Source organism: Myotis nattereri (assembly GCF_964212035.1).
Source record: "Myotis nattereri genome assembly, chromosome: 8".
In the NCBI taxonomy this organism is placed as follows: domain Eukaryota; kingdom Metazoa; phylum Chordata; class Mammalia; order Chiroptera; family Vespertilionidae; genus Myotis; species Myotis nattereri.
This window is the reverse complement of record NC_138083.1, coordinates 63,505,141-63,526,094: the sequence shown is the minus strand read 5'-3', so window position 1 is coordinate 63,526,094 and position 20,954 is coordinate 63,505,141. Positions and strand designations below refer to the sequence as shown.

At 39.2% G+C, this 20,954-nt stretch overlaps 1 protein-coding gene across 1 annotated transcript in view; it reads left to right on the top strand.

Moving 5' to 3' along the window:
• Nucleotides 1-20,954, top strand: part of PIEZO2 (piezo type mechanosensitive ion channel component 2) — a 336,118-nt gene that overhangs the window by 107,477 nt on the left and 207,687 nt on the right. The window contains exon 3 of the mRNA XM_081097137.1: nucleotides 17,110-17,235. Within this exon, the coding sequence (XP_080953263.1) occupies nucleotides 17,110-17,235 (126 nt within the window). The remainder of the gene's footprint in view (nucleotides 1-17,109; nucleotides 17,236-20,954) is intronic.

Genomic DNA, 20,954 nt, shown 5'->3' with positions numbered 1-20,954 from the left:
TGTCTCTTGATAACGTCAGCAACTTCTCTCAATTATGTCTTTGGAAAAATCTCAAAGTTAAATTTCATCTCTCGTCACTTGGAAAGCCATTCTGATGCGTGAATGTGTTGGCCACTTTCTGGTGAGAATTGTCCCCATGCTGGGTGTGCCTGATTCTTCCATCGGAGATTGTTTCTAACTGCTACCAACTATGTGGTCTCCCCAACCTTCTCTCAGCTTGCCTGCATCTCTCCCAATGCCATGTTTAAACATCAGAGTGGCCACGTTAAAAGTCAGTAATGAGGGGAGAAGGAAATTACAAAAGGCTCTGAGCGTGGAAAGATGAACATCTGCCAATTACAACCTTAAGAAGAAAAAATGAAATAAACATAAAATCTGCATGCATGTGGCCAAACACTGCAAGTTATGAGTTTCTTATATATTTTGGGAAATTAGCTCCTTATCAGATGTACCATTGCCAAATCTGTTCTCCCATGCAGTGGGCTCCCTTTTCATTTTGTTGATGGTTTCTTTTGCTGTGCATAAGCTTTTTATTTTGATGTAGTCCCATTTGTTTATTTTCCCCCTAGTTACCCTTGCCTTAGGAGATGTATTGGTAAACATATTGCTATGAGAGATGTCTGATATTTTGCTGCCTATGGTTTCTTCTAAGATTTTTTTGGTTTCACACTTAAATCACTACCTGAGCTGGCATCCCCTAAGTGTACAATGAAAATCAGAAATTTACATTTAAATTGCCCACAAAAGTATTTACATCTATTTAATTATTAAGTAGAAATTAAGCTTAATTAAAAATTAGAATCTCGAGTAGTATAATAGGCTTTTCACAGTGTCTATGGAGATTAGATAAGAGGTAAACAAGGACTGGACTGCTGTAAGTGTCATAAGTGCTAGGAATATAGATTATTCCTGTACCATTAGCTTATGGACATGGCATACTTGACAAAAAGTGTGCTCATTAACCTTGTGGGTAGATGCTTTGGTAGACGTTTAGATGCCATAATGGAGCACTTAAGGAAGTTAAAAAGGATGCTGAAAACGACTTTCTGAAATTATAAGAAACAATCATTCAGGTTTATATGTCCTTGAAAATATTTTACCTTTAAGAATAGAACACACTTGCCAAAACCGGTTTGGCTCAGTGGATAGGGCGTCGGCCTGTGGACTGAAGGGTCCCAGGTTCGATTCCGGTCAAGGGCACGTGCCTGGGTTGCGGGCACATCCCTGGTGGGAGATGTGCAGGAGGCAGCTGATCGATGTTTCTCTCTCATCGATGTTTCTAACTCTCTGTCCCTCTCCCTTCCTCTCTGTAAAAAATCAATAAAATATATTAAAAAAAAAAGAATAGAACACAATCTGCTAACTTCTCCCTTACACCTTCTTTATTTTCCTTTTGTAAAGAGATAAGAACAATGGAATACATTGGTAATGTGCCTGTTTTCAATTATATATGTTTATATTTAAGTTTTTTGATGATCCTAGATACATACATCAAGGATTGTGGGTTTAGTTTTCCTTGGAAATGTAAGTCGTAGGGCAGCTAACTGCTTTTTCATGTCTGTTCCTCCTAAGGCAATGAATGGGCTGTCCGGGCTGTGAATCTTTCTTATGAAGGTGTAGCAGTTGAGTGATAGAAGGGAAATATGCATGCCCATTGCAAAGTCTTATGTTTTGTTTAAAATAAAAGTCTAATTCTGTTATATATGAGTATGAAAGTAAAATTAGCTAGCATATTTAAAATATAAACATTGTCCTATTACATACAGTAATAAGGCCTTCATTAGCTATGTGAAGGAAATATTTAAATGTATCTAAGTTTAAATATACTATAAGAGGAAAGGATCTAGCATGCATTCATCCTTTGATTTATATAAGAAAAAAAAAGCCAAACTCCAGTATAATGGATTTTAGTTACCAGGTAAGATTAGCTTGATTCTCATATTTTTAACCTTAACTTTAATACGTTGTTCAATTGTTGGTAGTATAGTTGAATTAAGGCTCCTTTTAAAAAGTACAGCTATAGGAAATAAAGATAAAATGCAAACAAATTCATGTCTAGTAGATGAAAGAAGAAATAAAAAAAATTAATTTGAAAAATAAAATGTCACAGAGAGAGAAAAGGTGTTTTAAAAGTTCCCAAGTCCTGCTTCCTTTCAGTCTATTATGAGGCTTCTTGCATGTTATGACTAAAAGACTGGAGGTAACAGCTTGTAGTTAGTGGCTATGCCTTCTCTGTTTCTTTTCACACTAGATAGCATAATGCCTATTGTAAATGCACAATGAATAGATGTTGCAGAACAAATGAATTCAATGCATTTAAAAACTAACCTAATATTCAACTATTTGTCTGTTCAATAGGAAGATTTTCATAATATAATTATTCTTTTAAAAAATATTTACTGGGCTTCCTTTTAGGATCAAGTCTTCTTTGGACTAGTATATTCATACTTAGGAGATAGACAGGAGCCCCAACCTCATGGCAGCTACCATGAAGGCAAAATAATGGCCAATATACTTAGATTCTTGCATTATTTAATAACCCACAGATGCCCACTTATAGTTTACTAGAGGCCCAATGCATGAAATTCATGCAAGAGTAGGCCTTCCTTCCCGGGCTGCCAGCACCAGCTTCCCTCTGGCACCCGGGACCCGGGCTTCCCTCGCAGCCCTGGCTTCATCTGGAAGGTCGTCTGGAAGGACATCAGGAAAGACATCTGGTCTAATTAGCATATTATGCTTTTATTATTATAGATTGCCCATTTTTTTCAAAGCTACCCAGTCTAATTTGATGAATTGTTCAGAGAAAAAAGAGAGAATAATTATGGGTTAGAGTAAAGACACCTTGGATCAGTGACTTAATTCCTGTGCACTTTGAGTGAAGATTTGCTTCCTTGGTGCATTTCTGTTCCCAGAGGTACTCTGGACTTATGGGAAGTGTGCAGAGTCAGAGTTTGGCTTCCAGGGAATTGTGTGATTAGGTGTCTGTCACACCTGAGTTTTGTAGAGCATGTTATCCTCCTCAGAGCATTTTATGAGCATGAAATCACTATCTTGCAAGGACCTTGGGGAGCACTCAGGCAGCATTTTGAATGGCTCGATTTTACAGCTTTCAAAACCAAAGTGTAGAGTAATGACCTCTTTCAGGGCCTTTATTTCCCATATGGTTTGTGTGCTACTCAAACTCAGCTGCTGTTCATAGCACTAGCACAAGCTGGCCTCTAGTAGGTATCTGCTACATATTTATTGAATTAAAGCTACAGCACACTTTGAAATATGCTTTTGGCTAGGGATCTAATGATTACAAAAACCGTGAAACTTTAGAAGTTCCTTCATAATTTTTTCTTTTCATGCAATGCCTACATGTATTCATAGGGCTGACTAACGAAGTTCCAAAAAGTATGTGGCTTAAACAACAGAAATTGTTTCTCACAGTTCTAAAGGCTGAAAGTCGGAGATCAACATGTTGGTAGGGTCGTTTTTTTCTGAGGCCCCTCTCCTTGGCTTCCAGATGGCCATTTTCTTCCTGTGTCTTTACATGGTTGTCCCTCTGTGTGTCTGTGTCCTACCCTTATCTCATAAGGGCACCAGTCATATTGGATTAGGGCCCCACCCCTGGAACCTCATTTTAACTTACAGGAAGCATTATCTCCTGATAAACCCTATCTTTTTAAAAAATATTTTTATTAATTTCAGAGCGGAAGGGAGAGGGAGCTAGAGAGATAAAAACATCAATGATGAAAGAGAGTCATTGATCGGCTGTCTTTTGCATGCCACATACTGGGGATCAGATAGAGCCTGTAACCTGGGCATGTGCCCTTACTGGGAATTGAACTGTGACCTCCTGGTTCATAGGTCGATGCTCAACCACTGAGCCATGCTATCTTTAAATGCAGTTATAGTGTGAGGCACTGGAAATTAGGATTTCGACATAAGAATTGGAAGGGGAAACAATTCAGCCCCTAACTAACAGCATTTATTTTTCCCGTGCCCCATTTATATTATTAGTCTGTCTGAATGCAACAGAATTGTAAAAATCTTTAAAAATTAAGACATACAGCACTTCCACAACCTCCCTTGACCAGCCTGCTTGCTGAGTCAAGCTAATCTTTTCCTGATCGGAACTTTCTGCACAGTAGTTCTCAGTCCTGGCTTGCTATGGAATTACTTGAGAAGTTTTGAAAATAAACCCATTTTCTGACCCAGCACAGTGCAATGTAAGACCCCCCCCTCCCCCCAGTAATTTTTAAGAACAGCAATTCCTGTGAATCCCCACATGCCTCAGAGAATCCCCAATTGGCCAAACATTGTTTAGTAAGAACACTTGATGTGCATTGTCCAGTTAAATAACAACTACACCTAAAGAACACCACCACAATTTCTGTTTTGATTTTCTATAGCAAAAGAAAAAATTTCAGAGATTTTGAAGGACTCAAACAAGTAGTTATGTAGCAAATTTAATCCTCTACACAGTTGAAGGGATAATATAGGAAGGTAATAAAAACAATTAATATTATAGGAAAAAGTTTTTGTGCTCATTTCCCTATTGAATTGATTAGCTGAGAGATTTATTATCGTCCATAGCAGGAGGGTTCCAAAATATTTATACCAGGTTATCTTTAAGTTTGTGAAGAGCAGCGCACACTTCTTTGAGCTTTAAGCCTTCAGAACACTTGTCATCCTTTCTACCCTTAAATCAGCTAGCTGGCTCCTTACCCCTTTGGAAATGTGTGTACTTCCCGAACTGGGACTGTATATTGTTTACCTTGGTCACCATAACAACCATTATAATACTGGCAGTTGTATAGTATGCAGCCAGCAAATGTTAGAATGGATGAGAGAATGTTTAAGAGATATGCCAAAGATGGAACTGTGGACCATAAAAGTGATATGGGACCCATAAGTTCAGAGCTAGAGGATCTGGTCTATCAGTTACCAAGGGTCAAAAGTTGGGATATGTGACAGAAACCAGATAATCCAAAAAAAAAGAGCAGATGTTCATAGGCAAGTGATTGAGGAACTGAGGAACTCACCATTGGCCATAGAATATACAGGTGGCCAGGAAAGGAGGCAGTCACCAGAGTTAATAGCCACTGAACCAATTAAGACAAAGGCATGTGCTGGGATTTGCTTTGCTGGTTTTTGGTTGGGCAGCATCTGGAGCCGTGGTGTGGTTGGCCTGTTTCCAATGCAGAGACAGTGTCTTGGGTGATTGGCACCAGGCCACTGCTATGGTGGGAATGCATACATTGCAGGCACAGAAGGCAGAAGTAGTTTGACCATTTCTAGTTGATCTCACAAAAATATTCTTTTTTTTTTAAAAGGACATTTCTAAATTCAGTGAGTTTGATGCCCACTGAGTGATTAATAGGAAGGTGTTGGCAGAAGGAGTTCCAGGCTTATGTATTTCTCTGTATATACACTGTGGCCCCTTTGTCCAATACACATTGCACTTGCCAAGTGAGGAGGGAGATACTTTCTTTGAAGGCAGTTCTAGATCTTGTCATGTGGCTTCACAGATGCAAACATTTTCCAAAACTCATTGAAATTTTTTACTAAATATTTATGCTAAATTTTTTTTTACTAAATATTTCACTTTATTCTGACTAGCCAAGTGACTTAATGCTTTTATGTTAAAAATGTGTAACCTATGGCTAGATATAGTAATTTCCCTTAATAAATTAGTGTATTATGACTAAATCTGGGCATTCAATTTACCATTTTATTTCTGAGGACACTTTATTTTTATTTTCTAAGTGATAGACGTCCTGGTTAAAATGAAAAAAAAAAAGATAAGATCATAAGAAATAGGCTTTAAGGTCATTTTAGACTATGAGAGAGGGATCTTCATACCAGGAATATCCTCGATTCAAGTAACAGATACAGCTGAAAGGATAGCATCTTAAAATTTGGAGAGAGAGAGAGAGAGAGAGAGAGAGAGAGAGAGAGAGAGAGAAGGGGGAAGAGATAAAGGAAAAGGATGAATGAACTTGAAGATAGTGGGAAGGAGAGATTTGTGAGCTTGGCTGCTGTAGGTGTGTGAATGCAAGGCTGATCCCAGGTGAATTTTTTATTTCAGTGAATTTAACTCGGAGGAGACAAGTTTATCCTATTTCTTCCCCTGCCATATGTTATTGTCCTGGTGAAGATGAAGGATTTTACATTGTGTTCTCCATGTGGCTGTGCTAACAGCTGAACATTACCATATGACTTCTAGGTTCACTGTTACTTTTTATTAATTTACCTAATATTTATTGTGTGCTAACTATCTGAGAAGCACTTTCCTATGCATTGGGAATACAGTGATAACCATGCAGGACAAAATGGCCCCTTGCCCTCATGAAGCTTCCATTTAAAAAAGACAGGCAGTAAAAAAGAAGTCAATAAATGAGGTGATTGCAAACGCTGAGGTGTGCAGCGCGGGATACTATGATGAGGAGCGCCTGGAGCACGGTGTCTGTGTCAGCTTGGGTGGCCGGGGACGTTCTGAACATCCGATCTGAGACCTGAGCAAAAGGAAGGAGATAGGCATGTAGGAGCTACAAAGAGAAATTGCATTGTCTTCTTGACAGTTTCACAGTTAAACAAAAATTACCATGGTAGCCAGGATGAAAAGTTAATGAAAAGACTGGGTTTTAAAAATCCGCCAGGCTCTTTCTGGGGAGAGAAGTTGAGGATAACAGACGCCTTTTACCGAGACCCCCTTTGCAGATGAGCCACTCTGCTGCTTGTGAGCACAAACAACAGCCAGAAGGCTGTGCTGGCTGCCACCTGCCCACCTGGCCCGCAGCCTGAGGAGGAAGCTCGGGTCAGAGAGGATGAGCGCAGCCGGTCACAAGGCGGTTAGTCACCGTCACCTGGTGCATGTTCCCCGCGGGAATGAACAAGAGAGCACACAGAGTCTCTCCTGAGGAGTTAGCAAGGACAGACAGGCAGCCCTGGCCAGCTAAGCTGGGCATCCCCTGCCGGGGGAAAAGCGGATGTGAAAGAAAGCTCGATGAAGGTAGTGAGCAGCCGGAAGCACCATGACAGTCCCTAACCCACACCTGCCTTTGATGAGCGCCTCTCGCGGGTGTGTGGTGACACCCCCAGCACCCACGGTTCTGCAGCTCCATCAGTGTAAAGCTGAAGGGAGACATTCCTTATACACTGTTCCTGCCTGACACTCCAAAAATGGAGAGCGCTAGGCTTCTTCAGAACAGAAGTGAAAGGGAAAAAGACAAAGGCAAAGTTATGTGGGGTGTAACAACGTGAAGTGCAGCAGGGTAGACGTTTTTCAGAGTCAAATTCATTGTGTCCTAAAGGAATTGCAGGATAACTGTGCTGGAGGCATCTAAAGCTAATTGCTGGAAGAATGCTCCACGGGGAATACGCCTGTCTTGGAGGGAATGGGCTCAATAACCTAATTGTTTCCCCCCATTCGTAACCACTTGTAGGTCCCTTGGTGCAGAATTTGGCGAACTGACCTAGTAAAATCGCAAGAAGTACGAGGACTTCTTGTTGGCTTGACGCGAAATGTTCCTGCCAACATGTATTGAGATGCGTGCACAAGAACCACCTTTTCTCCTTTATGTGATTTTTATTTATTATGCTGCCCTTTCAGTGACCATTTAACGGGGTCTCTAATGTGCAGAGTGCTGTGCGAGGCACTTGGGAGTGTCTAGAGAGGTGTGATATTTGGCTCCTACCTTCAAGACACTTCCAGTCTGGTCAGCGTTAGGAAGTGCATGCGCCAATTATTCAGAGCAATGTGTCGGCCAGGATTCTCCTCTAACAAAACCATGTGTTGAATGGAGCAAGTTCAGGGAAAGGAATTTCAGAAGGGTGCCTTTTCCTTTCTTGAACAATCAATTAGTAAGATAACTGAAGTTCACAGAAATGAGATTCATTCACCTCAAAATTTCTTTAAAAAATCCTACCTTCTGATTCTGACAGCTTGATCAGGAGAGCAGATTTTTCTTGAGTATTATTTGTTCATTTTGTATTTTCTCCTTTCTGTAGCTTCTCGAACTCAACTCTCTAAGGCAACTAGGCTGAAAATAAAAGTATGCACATCAGACCATACCTCTGATATTTTGAATTGTCTAAGAAATAGGCTTTTTTATTATCCAATGGCTACTCCCTGATTTAGAGAAGTTGCTCTGTGGTCTGTTTGAAGGTAAATAGGGGGGAGGGCCAACGCAGTCAGAGAAATTTGTGAAATCTCAGACCCCGCCGTGGAGTGGGGCATTTCAGAGCCAAATCCAGTAGCTACGTTAGTTCTCTCTTTTTGTTTTCCTCTGACATTTGCAGGATTTCCTTCCAAAGGGAACCAAGGAGCTGTAGCTGGCTCCTCACTCCCAGTGCTGGGGTGACACCAGCAACAGCTCCTCCCATGTGTCAGATTCAGATCCCCAAGAACTAACTCACAGGGGCGTGGGCAAGACATCCCTGCAGGAAAGTCTGCAGTCAGAGTTTCTGCAGGGGACAAGCCCACACCCACACCCCACTCATCTCAGGCCTTGGCAGGAAACCATGGGAACCATCAGTTGTTTAGGATCAAGTTGCAGAAATCATAACATGGTTTAAAAAAATAGTAAAAGCAACACAAAATAGTGACTATCTCTTCCCTTAGTCTTACAGTTTGTCTACTGAATTGGCAAAAAGCTCCAATTCAGAGGTTTCACTTTTACATGAAAACTTTTCTCAGTGCTCTGGTAAATACCATACGCATCCTCACACCTCTCTCACCATTCAGCCTCCCAGTGCCGTCCTGCCCGCAGAAGGAAGAAATGGAAGGGCAGGGTCCAGACCAGCCGTGGGCAAACTATGGCCCGCGGGCCGGATCCAGCCCGTTTGAAATGAATAAAACTAAAAAAAAAAAAAAAAAAAAAAAAGACTGTACCCTTTTATGTAATGATGTTTACTTTGAATTTATATTAGTTCACACAAACACTCCATCCATGCTTTTGTTCTGGCCCTCTGGTCCAGTTTAAGAACCCATTGTGGCCCTCGAGTCAAAAAGTTTGCCCACCCCTGGTCCAGACTCATCACTGGGATGGATGGCTCTGCAGTGAGCCACGCAACCTTTTGTCTCCTGGGTTTGAATCTATGCTTGCTTGAGGCTGCCCTTGACCTCATGCCAAGGCTTGGCCATTCAGTGAGGAAGCCCCAGTGCCCACTGCACTTGGAAATGCCTTCCTCTGTTTGTATGGGACTGGTTAGTCCATTGAAACTACTAAAGACTATTCTTTATATTGCATTGGATATTTGTATTGTCCTGTTTTCTGCTAAATCCACCCATCGATGGCTATGAGAATGTGCAAGGAAAGACATTTTATTTGGGGCCTTAAAATTAAGTACTCAGTTTGGCTTCTTTTCCATAGTTTGTCTTTTTAAACTTTAGCAGGAAATTTTAAGTGCACTTATTTATGTTGCTGGAGAAATCAGTGGGTCCAATTTCCCCAACAATAGGGGAGTGGGGTTCTTGGGTACTGCTGGAATGAGAACTTCCATGGGAGAATGAATGATTTTTATTGGCATGGAATTATATTTCTTGGGTTTCAAAGTCCGTGCCCCTTCATCCAGTCCTGAAAAAGGTGTAGCTGGGGTTCCAGTAGAGCCAGCAGTAGGGCCCGTGCCCAGCTTGTCCGTTTCATGGTGGAACTGAGTCCTGTACAGCCTTACGCTAACCACAGTCCATTAGTCCATTATGTGGCGTCCACATGGCCGTGAGCCATGTGGGCTAGTGCAGGGGAGCTCGCCCCCTGCAATACTATAGGAGTCTGGAGCTAGTAGCAAGAGAGAGAACCAAGAGAGAATGTTCCTTTGTCCAGGAGTTTAAATATTCAGGTTTCTCTCCCTTGCAGTGGCCATGCCTATTCTGGCTATGGATTTGCTCCCAGGTACAACTGACCATTAAGCACTTCCCATATCACCCAGACCTTACTATGCATGCGTCTATGGTCCCGTCCCTTCCCCCAGCAATCTGCATGGAACAGACTTGGAGAATGTGAACTGCAGCTTCCTGGCAAATGGCATGCTTATATTGTCTAGTCTTTCCTTTATTCCTTTCCTGTTATTTAATAACCAGGCTATTATAACAATGTCATTTATACATGGTTTCTTCCTGGATATTTTTTTCCGCTAATAAAATATCACAACAAAACAACTACTTCATAATATTAAGAGGATTAAGAGGTAGGCATAGCTTTACTACTTGAGTTCTGATTTTTGGCCTGATTCCTTTTTGGGAATGGTGAGATTAGAGAAAGTACGTATTTGAGAGGTCTTTTTCAGGGAACAGAGCCAGGTGAGTGCAAAGAGTAGAGCCAGTGTTTATGACCTGGTGTGAAGGAGTCAGCACCCAGCTTTGTTTGTGCTCCGTAAATGGGGAATGACCCTCGGACATATGGGATCAGTGGGATGCCTACTAGGAAGTTTCTTGAATATAAAAGCACAATCCTTTCTGCTTCTCTATACGTACTTACGAATGTTTTGCTTTCAAGTGAGCTTTCTTCAGCTAGGGCCAGGGGCAGCAAACTGCAGCCCACAGGCCAAATCTGCCAGTACCCACCACTGTTTTGTATGGACTGTGAGCTCATTGAAATGGTTACAAAATATCAAAATTATTTCATGACATATGAAAATTACCTGAAATTCAAATTTCACTGTCCATAAATAAGGCTTTACTGGGACAGGGCCATTACTGCTCTGTTTACACGTCCTCGGGACTACTTCTGCACCACAATGGCAGAGTTGTATTCTTGCCTGAAATGATTCCTCTCTGGCCTGGGAGCTAGAGGACCTAGACTTTTCAATTTTGCTGAAGCCTTTGACTTCTGCCAACCTATATACACACATGTGCAAGTATATTTTTACATATATTGTTTCTAATTAATTTAAATAAAAATGTTACTTCCGATTTCTCTTTTTTACTGTCTTTATGACGCGTCTGGCATTGTCTCTGCTCCTCAATAGCATGTATGATATCAAGGGTACAATATGTTCTTGTTCTATGCTAGAGACTGTGTCGTCTTTGACAAGCTGTCTCCCACTTACACACAGTACATCAAATATATCTTCCACTCTCTATGCGGCTATCCTGGAATTCTAATGGCGTTTGTCAAATTCTCTCCATCTACTATCCATGTCTTCCCACTGCTGCTCCCGATTTTGTTGTTAGTTTGTGCTGGGTTCTCCACGACCTCCGTACTGTCAACCAATTCACTAAGCTTATCTTTGTTTCTAGCCAATCTAAGGTTTAACTTATCTATTGATCTATTTTAGTAATTAAATGACTATATTTTAATTTCTAAGGCATATAATTGCTTTTTTAATATCATCTGTATTATTTCTATTTTAAAATAATCTTTTTTGTTTACTTTTCAGGATTTCATTTATTTATCATTATGAGGACCTTAAGCAACTTAGTTTTAAGTCATTTTTAGTATGTTTCATAATTTTCATTTTTACTTTAGGTGAACTCATTTACCAATCATCTTTTCTAGCTTTATGTGTGTGTGTGTTTTTTTTTTTAAATTATGATTTGTTTGGAACAAGAAATTTTTTTTTCTCAGTCTCTCCTCTTTCTTGCTCTTTCTCCACACCCCTGTGCTTCTCTCTCTGTATAATTCTTCTGCGGTTGTTCCCATCTGGACACATGGGTCCCCAGTGGAGAACTAAGTCATATCCTAGTGGTTCAGAGATTTGTCCTTTGATGATGTTGCTGATTTAAGCTTGCTCAGTAGGTCATATCCAAGGTTTCCCTCCTCCCTAAGCATACAGCTCCTTGTAAACCATAGATCATAAAGTGGTCAAGAGCAGAGTCTTTTCTAGAATCCTTGTAAAATCTGTGAAGCTTGGTTTGTAACCCAAACCCTCGTTTGAATCTGTCTTCCTAACAATTGTCTCCTTATTTATACTGAGCATGTAATTAAATGCTCACCAGAAAACCAACTTTGATTTCCATTGCCTGCTTCAAGGCCAGCCTGGACAGCTTTGCCTTCTCTTCTGTTCTGACCCTAGAGGTATTTATCTCATGCTGGTGTCTGGTATGTCTTCCTGGTGGTCTGCTTCATATGTTATCGATTATTTCTATATGTTTAGAGCAAAAGAGGTACCACAAAATAAGAATTACACCTGGCATTCCCAGGCCCCAGTATTTTCTGGAGTTGTAAGTCCTGGCTGCTGCATCCCCTTGGCCTGCTTCTTGTCCCATAGATATTTAGCCATGAGGCACCTGCTAAGCTGCTTACAGGATGTTTATGCTCTAGGTGAGGACATAAAAGTCTAGAACATGATGAGCCAGTGGTTTTGTGGGGTGCCAACCCAAGTTCCCTCCATTACTCTGGCACTTATGAGAGACATCTTGCTGTTGAATTAAGACTGCTCACCGCCAAAATTGTTTTTAACTCCATTGACTACCAGTAAGTAGCGCCCATATCTAGAGGCAGCTCATATCTAATTTCTGGTCAATGATGTGGGGGTTGGGGTGAGGCTCAGACCCCTTGCCTCGATTCTAGAGGACTCTAAAAGGCCACTCTGGCTCCACAGCTCCCCAAGGACCAATGGATGGATCCCTACAAGTGCATTTCTGTCCAGCTTCTCCCTTGACTCAGTCCTGCCTCCCTCACTTCCCACCTGGACATATTGTTCTGTGGCAGAGGGCTCTCCCCAATAACTTCCTGCACCCCAATCTCGATCTCAGAGTCTGTTTCCTGATAACCCAACCCAGGACAGCAACTAACATTATAAGATAAATATTTCCTAGTGTCAGCCATACACAGTATGTAATATTCGAGGTCCCTTTGGGTCAACGGTGTTGAGGAAGAAATGAGACCTAGTCATGAATGATAAATTTAGAAGGGGGGTTGGAGTGGACACTTGTGAGGTTGGCAGCTTCATGTCTCTTACCCTGTCCCTGAGCTGTCATTCCTCTGTACACCCAAAGCATCATTTTTCTCTCTGGCACCATTTTTCTCTCTGATTGTGGTGTCAGTTTCATTATGGGGGAACCTTTTAGAAGAGATTATACCACTTTAAAAGTTATTAAATAATAACACTTAAAGCCAGGGTAATAAATGATAGATCCAAATGGGGAAAAGGAAAAAAAACAACTCTGTTGGCTCCAATAATGTGCCAATAAAAATATTGGGAATAGAAAATTGAGCTTTTGCAAGGGAGGATTAAGAGGTGGGCTGCAGTGGGGAATTCCAGGTTTCACTTGGAGACATTCACTGGAAGTTTTTAGTCCAATTTGTGAAGGCGGGAAGAACTCTGGGGGAAATGAACTTGTCATCCATTCTTCCGCTGGCTTTTGTAGTGTTCCCAGAAGCCTCTCTGTGATTCACTGTTTAGCAAAAAAGGGCCTTTCGGAGTGCTGGAATGACCTCAATGATATTTCAAATACACTCAGTAGATGTATATGTTTTCTCTCCATTTATGTTAGTTTGATATTAATGAAATGCCCATCTTTTCAGTCAAATGGTTAGTATTAGCAACTTCATATAGTCCACTTAAAAAAACTTGACTGCTTAATTTATTTTGAAGTCTCAGCACACTCTTTCCAGCTAAAAGGTGTCTATATTTAACCTCATTGTGCATTGAAAAGATGCAACTTATGAAGCAACAATAGTTTATTTTTGCAAGCTCTATTTGAGGAAATATATTACAAATAAAGTAGATTAATAAAACCCAAGTTAAAATTTATTGAAAAAAACTGTACTTCCTTTCCTTATTTATTATTTCCATTAATATTATATTTCTTCTGCTTTGACACTGTAATAATAATAAAAAATAATGTATAAATATACAGTTTGGTACCATGTCATTCTGGCCAAAATTGCTTGTTTTATGAATCTATCTGGGTAATTTTTGCAAATCATCTCAATGTAACCATACATATTTTTTATCCTTTTTAATATATGCCAAATTTTCTTATGTTTCTAATTATGAGTGATTATTAGGTGACATATCTTTGGATAATTTGTATTTCTTGTATAAAAAAGAGTGAGTATTCAAAACAAATGGGCAACATAATATCCTCAATTATTTCTGTACACACAACATATTTCTGAAACCAGAGAAATAGAGATCATTTCTGGAAATGCCAGGAATTAATTAGAGCATGACTGTAATTAGGTGTGTGTGTGTGTGTGTGTGTGTGTGTGTGTGTGTGTGTGTGTACAGTATCTTTTATACATTTCTGTTCTGTTGTTCTTCAGACTAAAGTTCCAAGTTTTCCTTTGGTACCATTTCCTTGCAGCCTGAAAAAACTACTCTATTTTAGCATTTATTTTTAGGGCCGATATCCTCGTTACAAATACTCTTAGTTTTCCTCCAACTGAGAATGTCTTTTCTGCCTTCATTCTTGAAGATTATGTCCACAGGTTATAAAATTCTGAGTTTAGTTATTTTCCTTCATAACTTTAACGAAGATGTTCCTCTGTAACCTGGTTTTCATAGTTTATAGTTAAAAAATATGTGGATATTCAAATAGTTGTCCCCTGCGTATCTATGTGACATTTTTGTCTTGCTGCTTTCGGGAGTTTTTCTTTACCTTTGCTTTTCTTTAGTCATTATGTGTCTTTGAGTAGTTTCTTTGAGTTCATCTTATTTGGTGTTTGCTAAGCTTATTATTGGTAAATAATGTCTTTACCAAATTTGGGGACATTTTAGCTATTATTCTATATTTTTTTGCATCAGTCTTTCTCTTCTCCTTTGATAACTCTAGTGACAGTGACAAATGTTAGGCCTTTTGATCCTCAGGTTCCTGAGAGCTTATTAATTTTTATTTCAATAGTTTGCTCTCTGTTATTCATACTGGATAACTTCTATTAATTTCTTCAAGTATACTGACTCATTCACTCGTTATCTCTATTCTACTATTGAGCCAATCAAGTAAATTTTAAAATTTCATATATTGTTATTTTTCAGTTCTAAAATACTTTCTATTTCTCCATTGACAACTTTGATTTTTCTATTCCTTTTAAGGTCACTTACCTTTACTTCAGGGAGTGTGGTTATAATGGATATTTTTAAATTATTTTCAACATCTGGGTGATTTTAAGGTTAACTGTATTGTCTTTTCTCTTGAGAATCAGTCATATTTTCCTGGTTTTTGTATTTTGGTATTATATCTTTCTTCTTGTTAACATGCAGACATTCTTTATCTATTCTAAATGTTAATTTCTTGTACATCTTGGATGTCCTAACTAATCATTTGTGTGTAAATTTTATTTATGGTGGCATTTGTTGAATCTTAATGCAGTTAGAACTCTCTCTCTCTCTTTTTGCTTTATAGTTTATGTTGTTAGGTCTTGTTTTATAAGGCAATCTTCCAGAAATGGCACAAAGTTATCCCATATTTTCAACTATTAACTTAGAATTTTACCTTTCATATTTAGGTCTTTATTCATATGGAGATCACCTCTGCGGCAGGGACCCAGCATATTTTTCTGTGTTTATTGAACCAATTTTTCATTTGCTAGATAGCCTCTTTCCTCTTGATGTAAGGAGTAAAGTTTGATATTTATCAAATTCATATAGTTTTTTTCTGAGCTCATTTGATATGCCATTTGACTTTTCTTCCTTCAAAGTTCCTATTTGTTTGTTAGTCTATTTTAGTTTTAACTTATGGGTTTATAACACACCTTAATGTTTGTTAAGACACACAAACCTCACCCACTTTTGGTCTTATTTCCCCAAATTTTTTAATTGACCTAGCAATTCGTAGACTTTTATTCTTCCAGAGATATATTTTAAATAAGTTTGTTGACTTTTTCAAAAAATCATTTCATATATATTTTTAAATATGTTTGTTGAAGGCCTAAAAGTTTCTTCACCAATTTAATTAAAATTACATTGAATTCATAAAATCAAATTTGGAAAAATTTGACATTTTTTATCATATTAAGTCATCTGATTCATGAATATGAAAAATCTCTTTATTTACTCAGGTATTCTTATTTGTTTTACTATTGAGTTTTATAGTTTTATCCATAAAGGTCTTGTGTCTTCTTTATTAAGGTTGATTTTGAGATACTTGTACCAGTTAGGGTTCAACCTATAGGAATTGGCTTATACTATTGACTATGTAACAGGCTAAGAAAGTCCAAAATTTATAGGGCAGGTTTCTGTCAGGAATAAAATTAAAAAAATAAAAATAAAATAAAATTTGTGAAAACAGTGAGTTGATTATGGACTTTTAGCACATCTGTAAACTTACACCAACATCTAGATTAGTATTTGATTAAATAATTGGGGACTGTAGTCTAGCCAACTGACACATTGACAAAATCATTACAATACAGTTTTTGTTGCTAATTTAAGTTGTGTTTTTGTCTCTTATTTGATTATTGTTCATGTAGAGGGGCTGTATTGATTTCTGTAAGATGATCTTGTGCCTGAATCATTTTCTTGTATTGGCAGTAGATTTATTGACATTTCTATGTAGATAATATTATCTAAAAGTAATTCCATTTGATTAGTTTATCTGCAAGTAATTCTAGTTATTTCAATTCTTTATGTTTTTCTTACCTTATAACATTGACCAGTATACCCAGTGATATATTAAGTGGAATCCATATCAAGTGTCTTTGATCACTATCTATGCTGTTCCAGTTGGTTAGAAAATATCTTTTTTTTTTTTAATAATTTGTGGCTATGTTTATAAGTAAAATGGCCTTATAATTTCCTTTCTTTTCTAGACTTTAATTAATTAATATTAATTTTAAACCTAAATAATGTTAATTTTAAACCTAAATAATCTATCTTTGCAAATATTTTTGGAAACTTCCCTTTTTTCCTACTCTCTGAAACTACCTTTATTAGATAGGGATTATCTGTTTCTTCAAAGATGACAGAACTCTCTTATATAATTTTCTGGGCTAGGGGAAAATTTTTGGTTTCATTTTGTGGTTTCATTGTTAATTGTAAATTTTTTCAAGGGAAGTAAGATAGCTTTTATCTTTAGACTAATAATTAAGGGGTAATTGTTACACTTCATATACCTTGAGTCAGCTTACATTATAGATTATATAGAAACATGTTTTACGTGGAACTGTACAAAGGTGAGCATGAGTGTCTTTCATCTTAAGTTCCTTCAAAATCTCTGTGCTTTTGTCCCCTCAGGACACACGGGACGGTTGTTAAAGTCTCTGTGCTTCACCAGTCTTTCCTTCCTGATATTGCACATCATTTTTCACATCACGCTGGCTAGCCTCGAAGCTCAACACCACATTGCACCTGGTTACAACTGTGAGTACTAATGTGTTTTGGATTATGTATGTGCACAATAAAGCTATGTGTCATAACTCTCATAGAAATCTATGTAATAATTATATTATCAAATTTATGACAATTTTTGGTCATTTGGAAATCCTAAATATTATATATACATATAGAGACACTTTGTCATGGAGAACTGGGTAATACTAGCAACTTAATTAAATGAATCTTCAATGTATATTAGATATTAGACCCCTATCTGTATGTAAGACATTATCATTGGGCATAATCCCCAAAAATCAACATTTACATATAGTCCCTGGAGCTTACAGTACAGCTAATGAGATAAGACATGTACAGTTTCTAACATGATAAATAAGACTATATAAAAGTAGAATACCATTATACCCTTTAGTGACCTAAATCCTATTCTGAAGCACAGTATAAAAAAGATTTTATATGTTTTTATGGGAAAAATGTAATGACATATAGTTTCTTTTTAAATTTGGGAGTTCTGTGTTCCTATTTATAGGAAAGTAATGTCTTATATGCATTATATTTTGAAGTGGTAATAATAAAAATTCAACACATGTATGCTTTATCTAAATAGTATCATCTTTCCAAAATTAACCTGCCATCAGTTCAATTCTACTTAAGTTTTTGAAGGATGTATGATTGTGATTTGAACAAAAAAAAATAGAAGCATTTCAAATAGTTGGGATATAATTCATATGTTTTAAGTTAAGCCTCAAGAAACCCTGAAATAATTGAAATGCTATCTAATAAAAGGGTAATATGCAAATTAACCATCATTCCATCACAAAGATGGCGGCCCCCATAGCCACAAGATGGCGGCACCCAGTCCTCTCAGCCCCACTGGAGTCTCCTAGTCCCGGGGGGGGGGGGGGGGGCGGGGAGGAGGGCAGCTGAGAGCGGGCAGCATGATTGCATGATTGTCCTTGTGGAATACTTGCTTTGTCGCTGTGGTGATGAGGCAACTGTTCCACCCCAGCCGCGGAGGGCCTCTGGGCAGAGGGCACGGAGTGGCCGGGGGTGGGGTAATGCTTGCATTGTTGCCCCGGCGACGAGGCAAGCATTCCACACCCGGCCGCGGAGGGCCTCTGGCCAGGCTGGGCGCGCAACACTTGCGTCGTTGCAGGCCGGCTTGAGGTCCCCCCTCCCCCCTCCCCCCCCCCCACATGAATTTTGTGCACCGGGTCTCTAGTAGACTATAATAAGTTTTCAATTGTCAGTTTTTCTTTGAAGAAATCATTTCTGAGTTTGAAATTTCCTGATCTTCATAAGTGCAAGTATAAGTAATTTGAAATAAATCTATGCTTCCCTGTAAAATAAAATAAGGTCAAATTCTTTACAAATTAGAGTATTAACATATACATAATGAGAGATTCTTCAGTAAAACCATACTTATAAACTATTGAGTAACTCTCCCTGGGTAACTTGAGAGAGCTAAACTTTACAGAGTTAAAGTTTGTATTCATTTTGATCATTTTTTTGAGATCAGAGTTTTTTTATTTAAGACCTGGTTATTATTTTAAAAATTAAAATATAATTTATATACCAGAAAATTCACCCACTTAAAGAATGTAATTCAGTGGTTTATAGGTTGTGCAATAATTGCCACTATCTAATTCCAGAACACTTTCATCACTCCAAAAAGATACCATGTGCCCATGAACAGTTACTTCCCATCCCCTCTTGACCCACCCTTAGGCAACCACCAATTTACTTTCTGCTTCTATTAGATTTACCTACTCTGGACATTTTATGTAAACACAATTATGCACCATGTGATATTTTGTGTCTGGCTTCTTTCTCTAAGCATAATGTTTTCAAGGTTTGTCTATGTTGTAAACATGTTTCGGTTCTTCATTCCTTTTCAAGGCTAAATAATATTCCATTATTAAGATGTGTTTTTTTTAATGTTTGGTAGAAGTCACTTTATTATTAAAAACTTTATAAAATACAATGTTTAAACATAAATAGAACTTGCAGTGATAAAGAGCATTTATTACATTTGGCCAGTTTCAAATCATTTTGGATTTAGTAGAAATGATATCAGTGATATTTTGTAGTGCTTCTCATTCAAAAACCATTTGCATATCTCTCTATATAAAAGCCTAAGCGACCGAAGGACCGAAGGACCAAATGACTGGCTGACCAGTCGCTATGATGTGCATTGACCACCAGGGGGCAGATGCTCAATGCAGGAGCTGCCCCCTGGTGGTCAGTGAGCTCCCATAGCAGGAGTACCACTCAGCTGAACGACCCATCCTGGCGGCCCAACAGCCCAGTGGCAGCCACGCACTCTCTCAGTAGTCCTGCAGGTCCAATCTGCGGAGAACGGGCTAGGTACCGACGGACAAATGCCGCTGGCATGATCCCAACAGTGCTGCTGGCCTCCTGGAAGTCAGCCTTGGCACGCCAGCTGCTTCCCCTCCCTAGATGCTCTGAAAGGAAGAAATGATGTAAAAGTGGCCACCAGGTTGCTCTTGACAACCAGTGCAAATGTCAACTGGACAGATCCAGATCCTGGGCCGGCAAGGGCATCCCATGGTCTGCCCGGAGGGTGATCGCATCCTGGCCCCACCCCCACACCCCTCGGGAAGGGCGCCAGACATAGGGCTCACAGCTGGCGAGTGCCACTGTGGTGCTTCAAGCCTTTCCTGATCAGGACTGACTGGGCATGAGCCTGTGGCAGGCACAATGGGGCTAGGACAGCCATGGGCAAACTACGGCCCCGCGGGCTGGATCCGGCCAGTTTGAAATGAATAAAACTAAAAAAAAAAAGACCGTACCCTTTTATGTAATGATGTTTACTTTGAATTTATATTAGTTCACACAAACACTCCATCCATGCTTTTGTTCCGGCCCTCCGGTCCAGTTTAAGAACCCATTGTGGCCCTCGAGTCAAAAAGTTTGCCCACCCCTGGGCTAGGATGAGCTTGTGCAGCAGGCAGGAGTGGCAGGTGGCATTGGGCTGCTGGTTTCAGCCCAATTCCCACAGGCCACGCCAAGGGACCCGACCCATGCACAAATTCATGCACCGGGCCTCTAGTCTCTTAATAAGTCATTCCCAGAACTATAAGGAAGAATTTTGAACCCTAAGTGTTGTCTGAATGAAAGGCTAGTTCACAAATAATGAGTTTCTCGTCTCATGAAATACTGTGAAGTATTGAATCACAGGTATATTTCAAATAATCAGATTTTTAAGATTTGAGTTTATAAATATATATATTGCCTGCTTTTACAAATAATTTTAGGTGCTGAGTGGTAGTATAGAAAGGATTTACTAGCAGTTTCTATATTAGGAAGTGAAATTCATAGTTTCTTCTGATTCAGAGAGACTAGGTATTTATATTGTTATTCAAAATGATGATTTTGCACAATTCTACAAGAGTCAAAATAAAAAATGTAGTCTATAATCATAAAAGCATAATATGCTAATTAGACCAGACATCATTCCAGACGTCCTTCCAGACGACCTTCTGGACAAAGCCGGGGCTGCGAGGGAAGCCCGGGTCCCAGGTGCCTGCTGGTGGCCGGAGGGAAGCCTGGGTCCTAGGTGCCAGAGGGAAGCTGGTGCCGGCAGCTGGGGGAAGGAAGGCCTACTCTTGCACAAATTTTGTGAATTGGGCCTCTAGTAAGTAATATTAAAACAATGTTCCCTTTCTTACCTTTATAAATGTATTTACCCTGTATAAGTTCTCCCCTATAGGGTCTAGAACCAG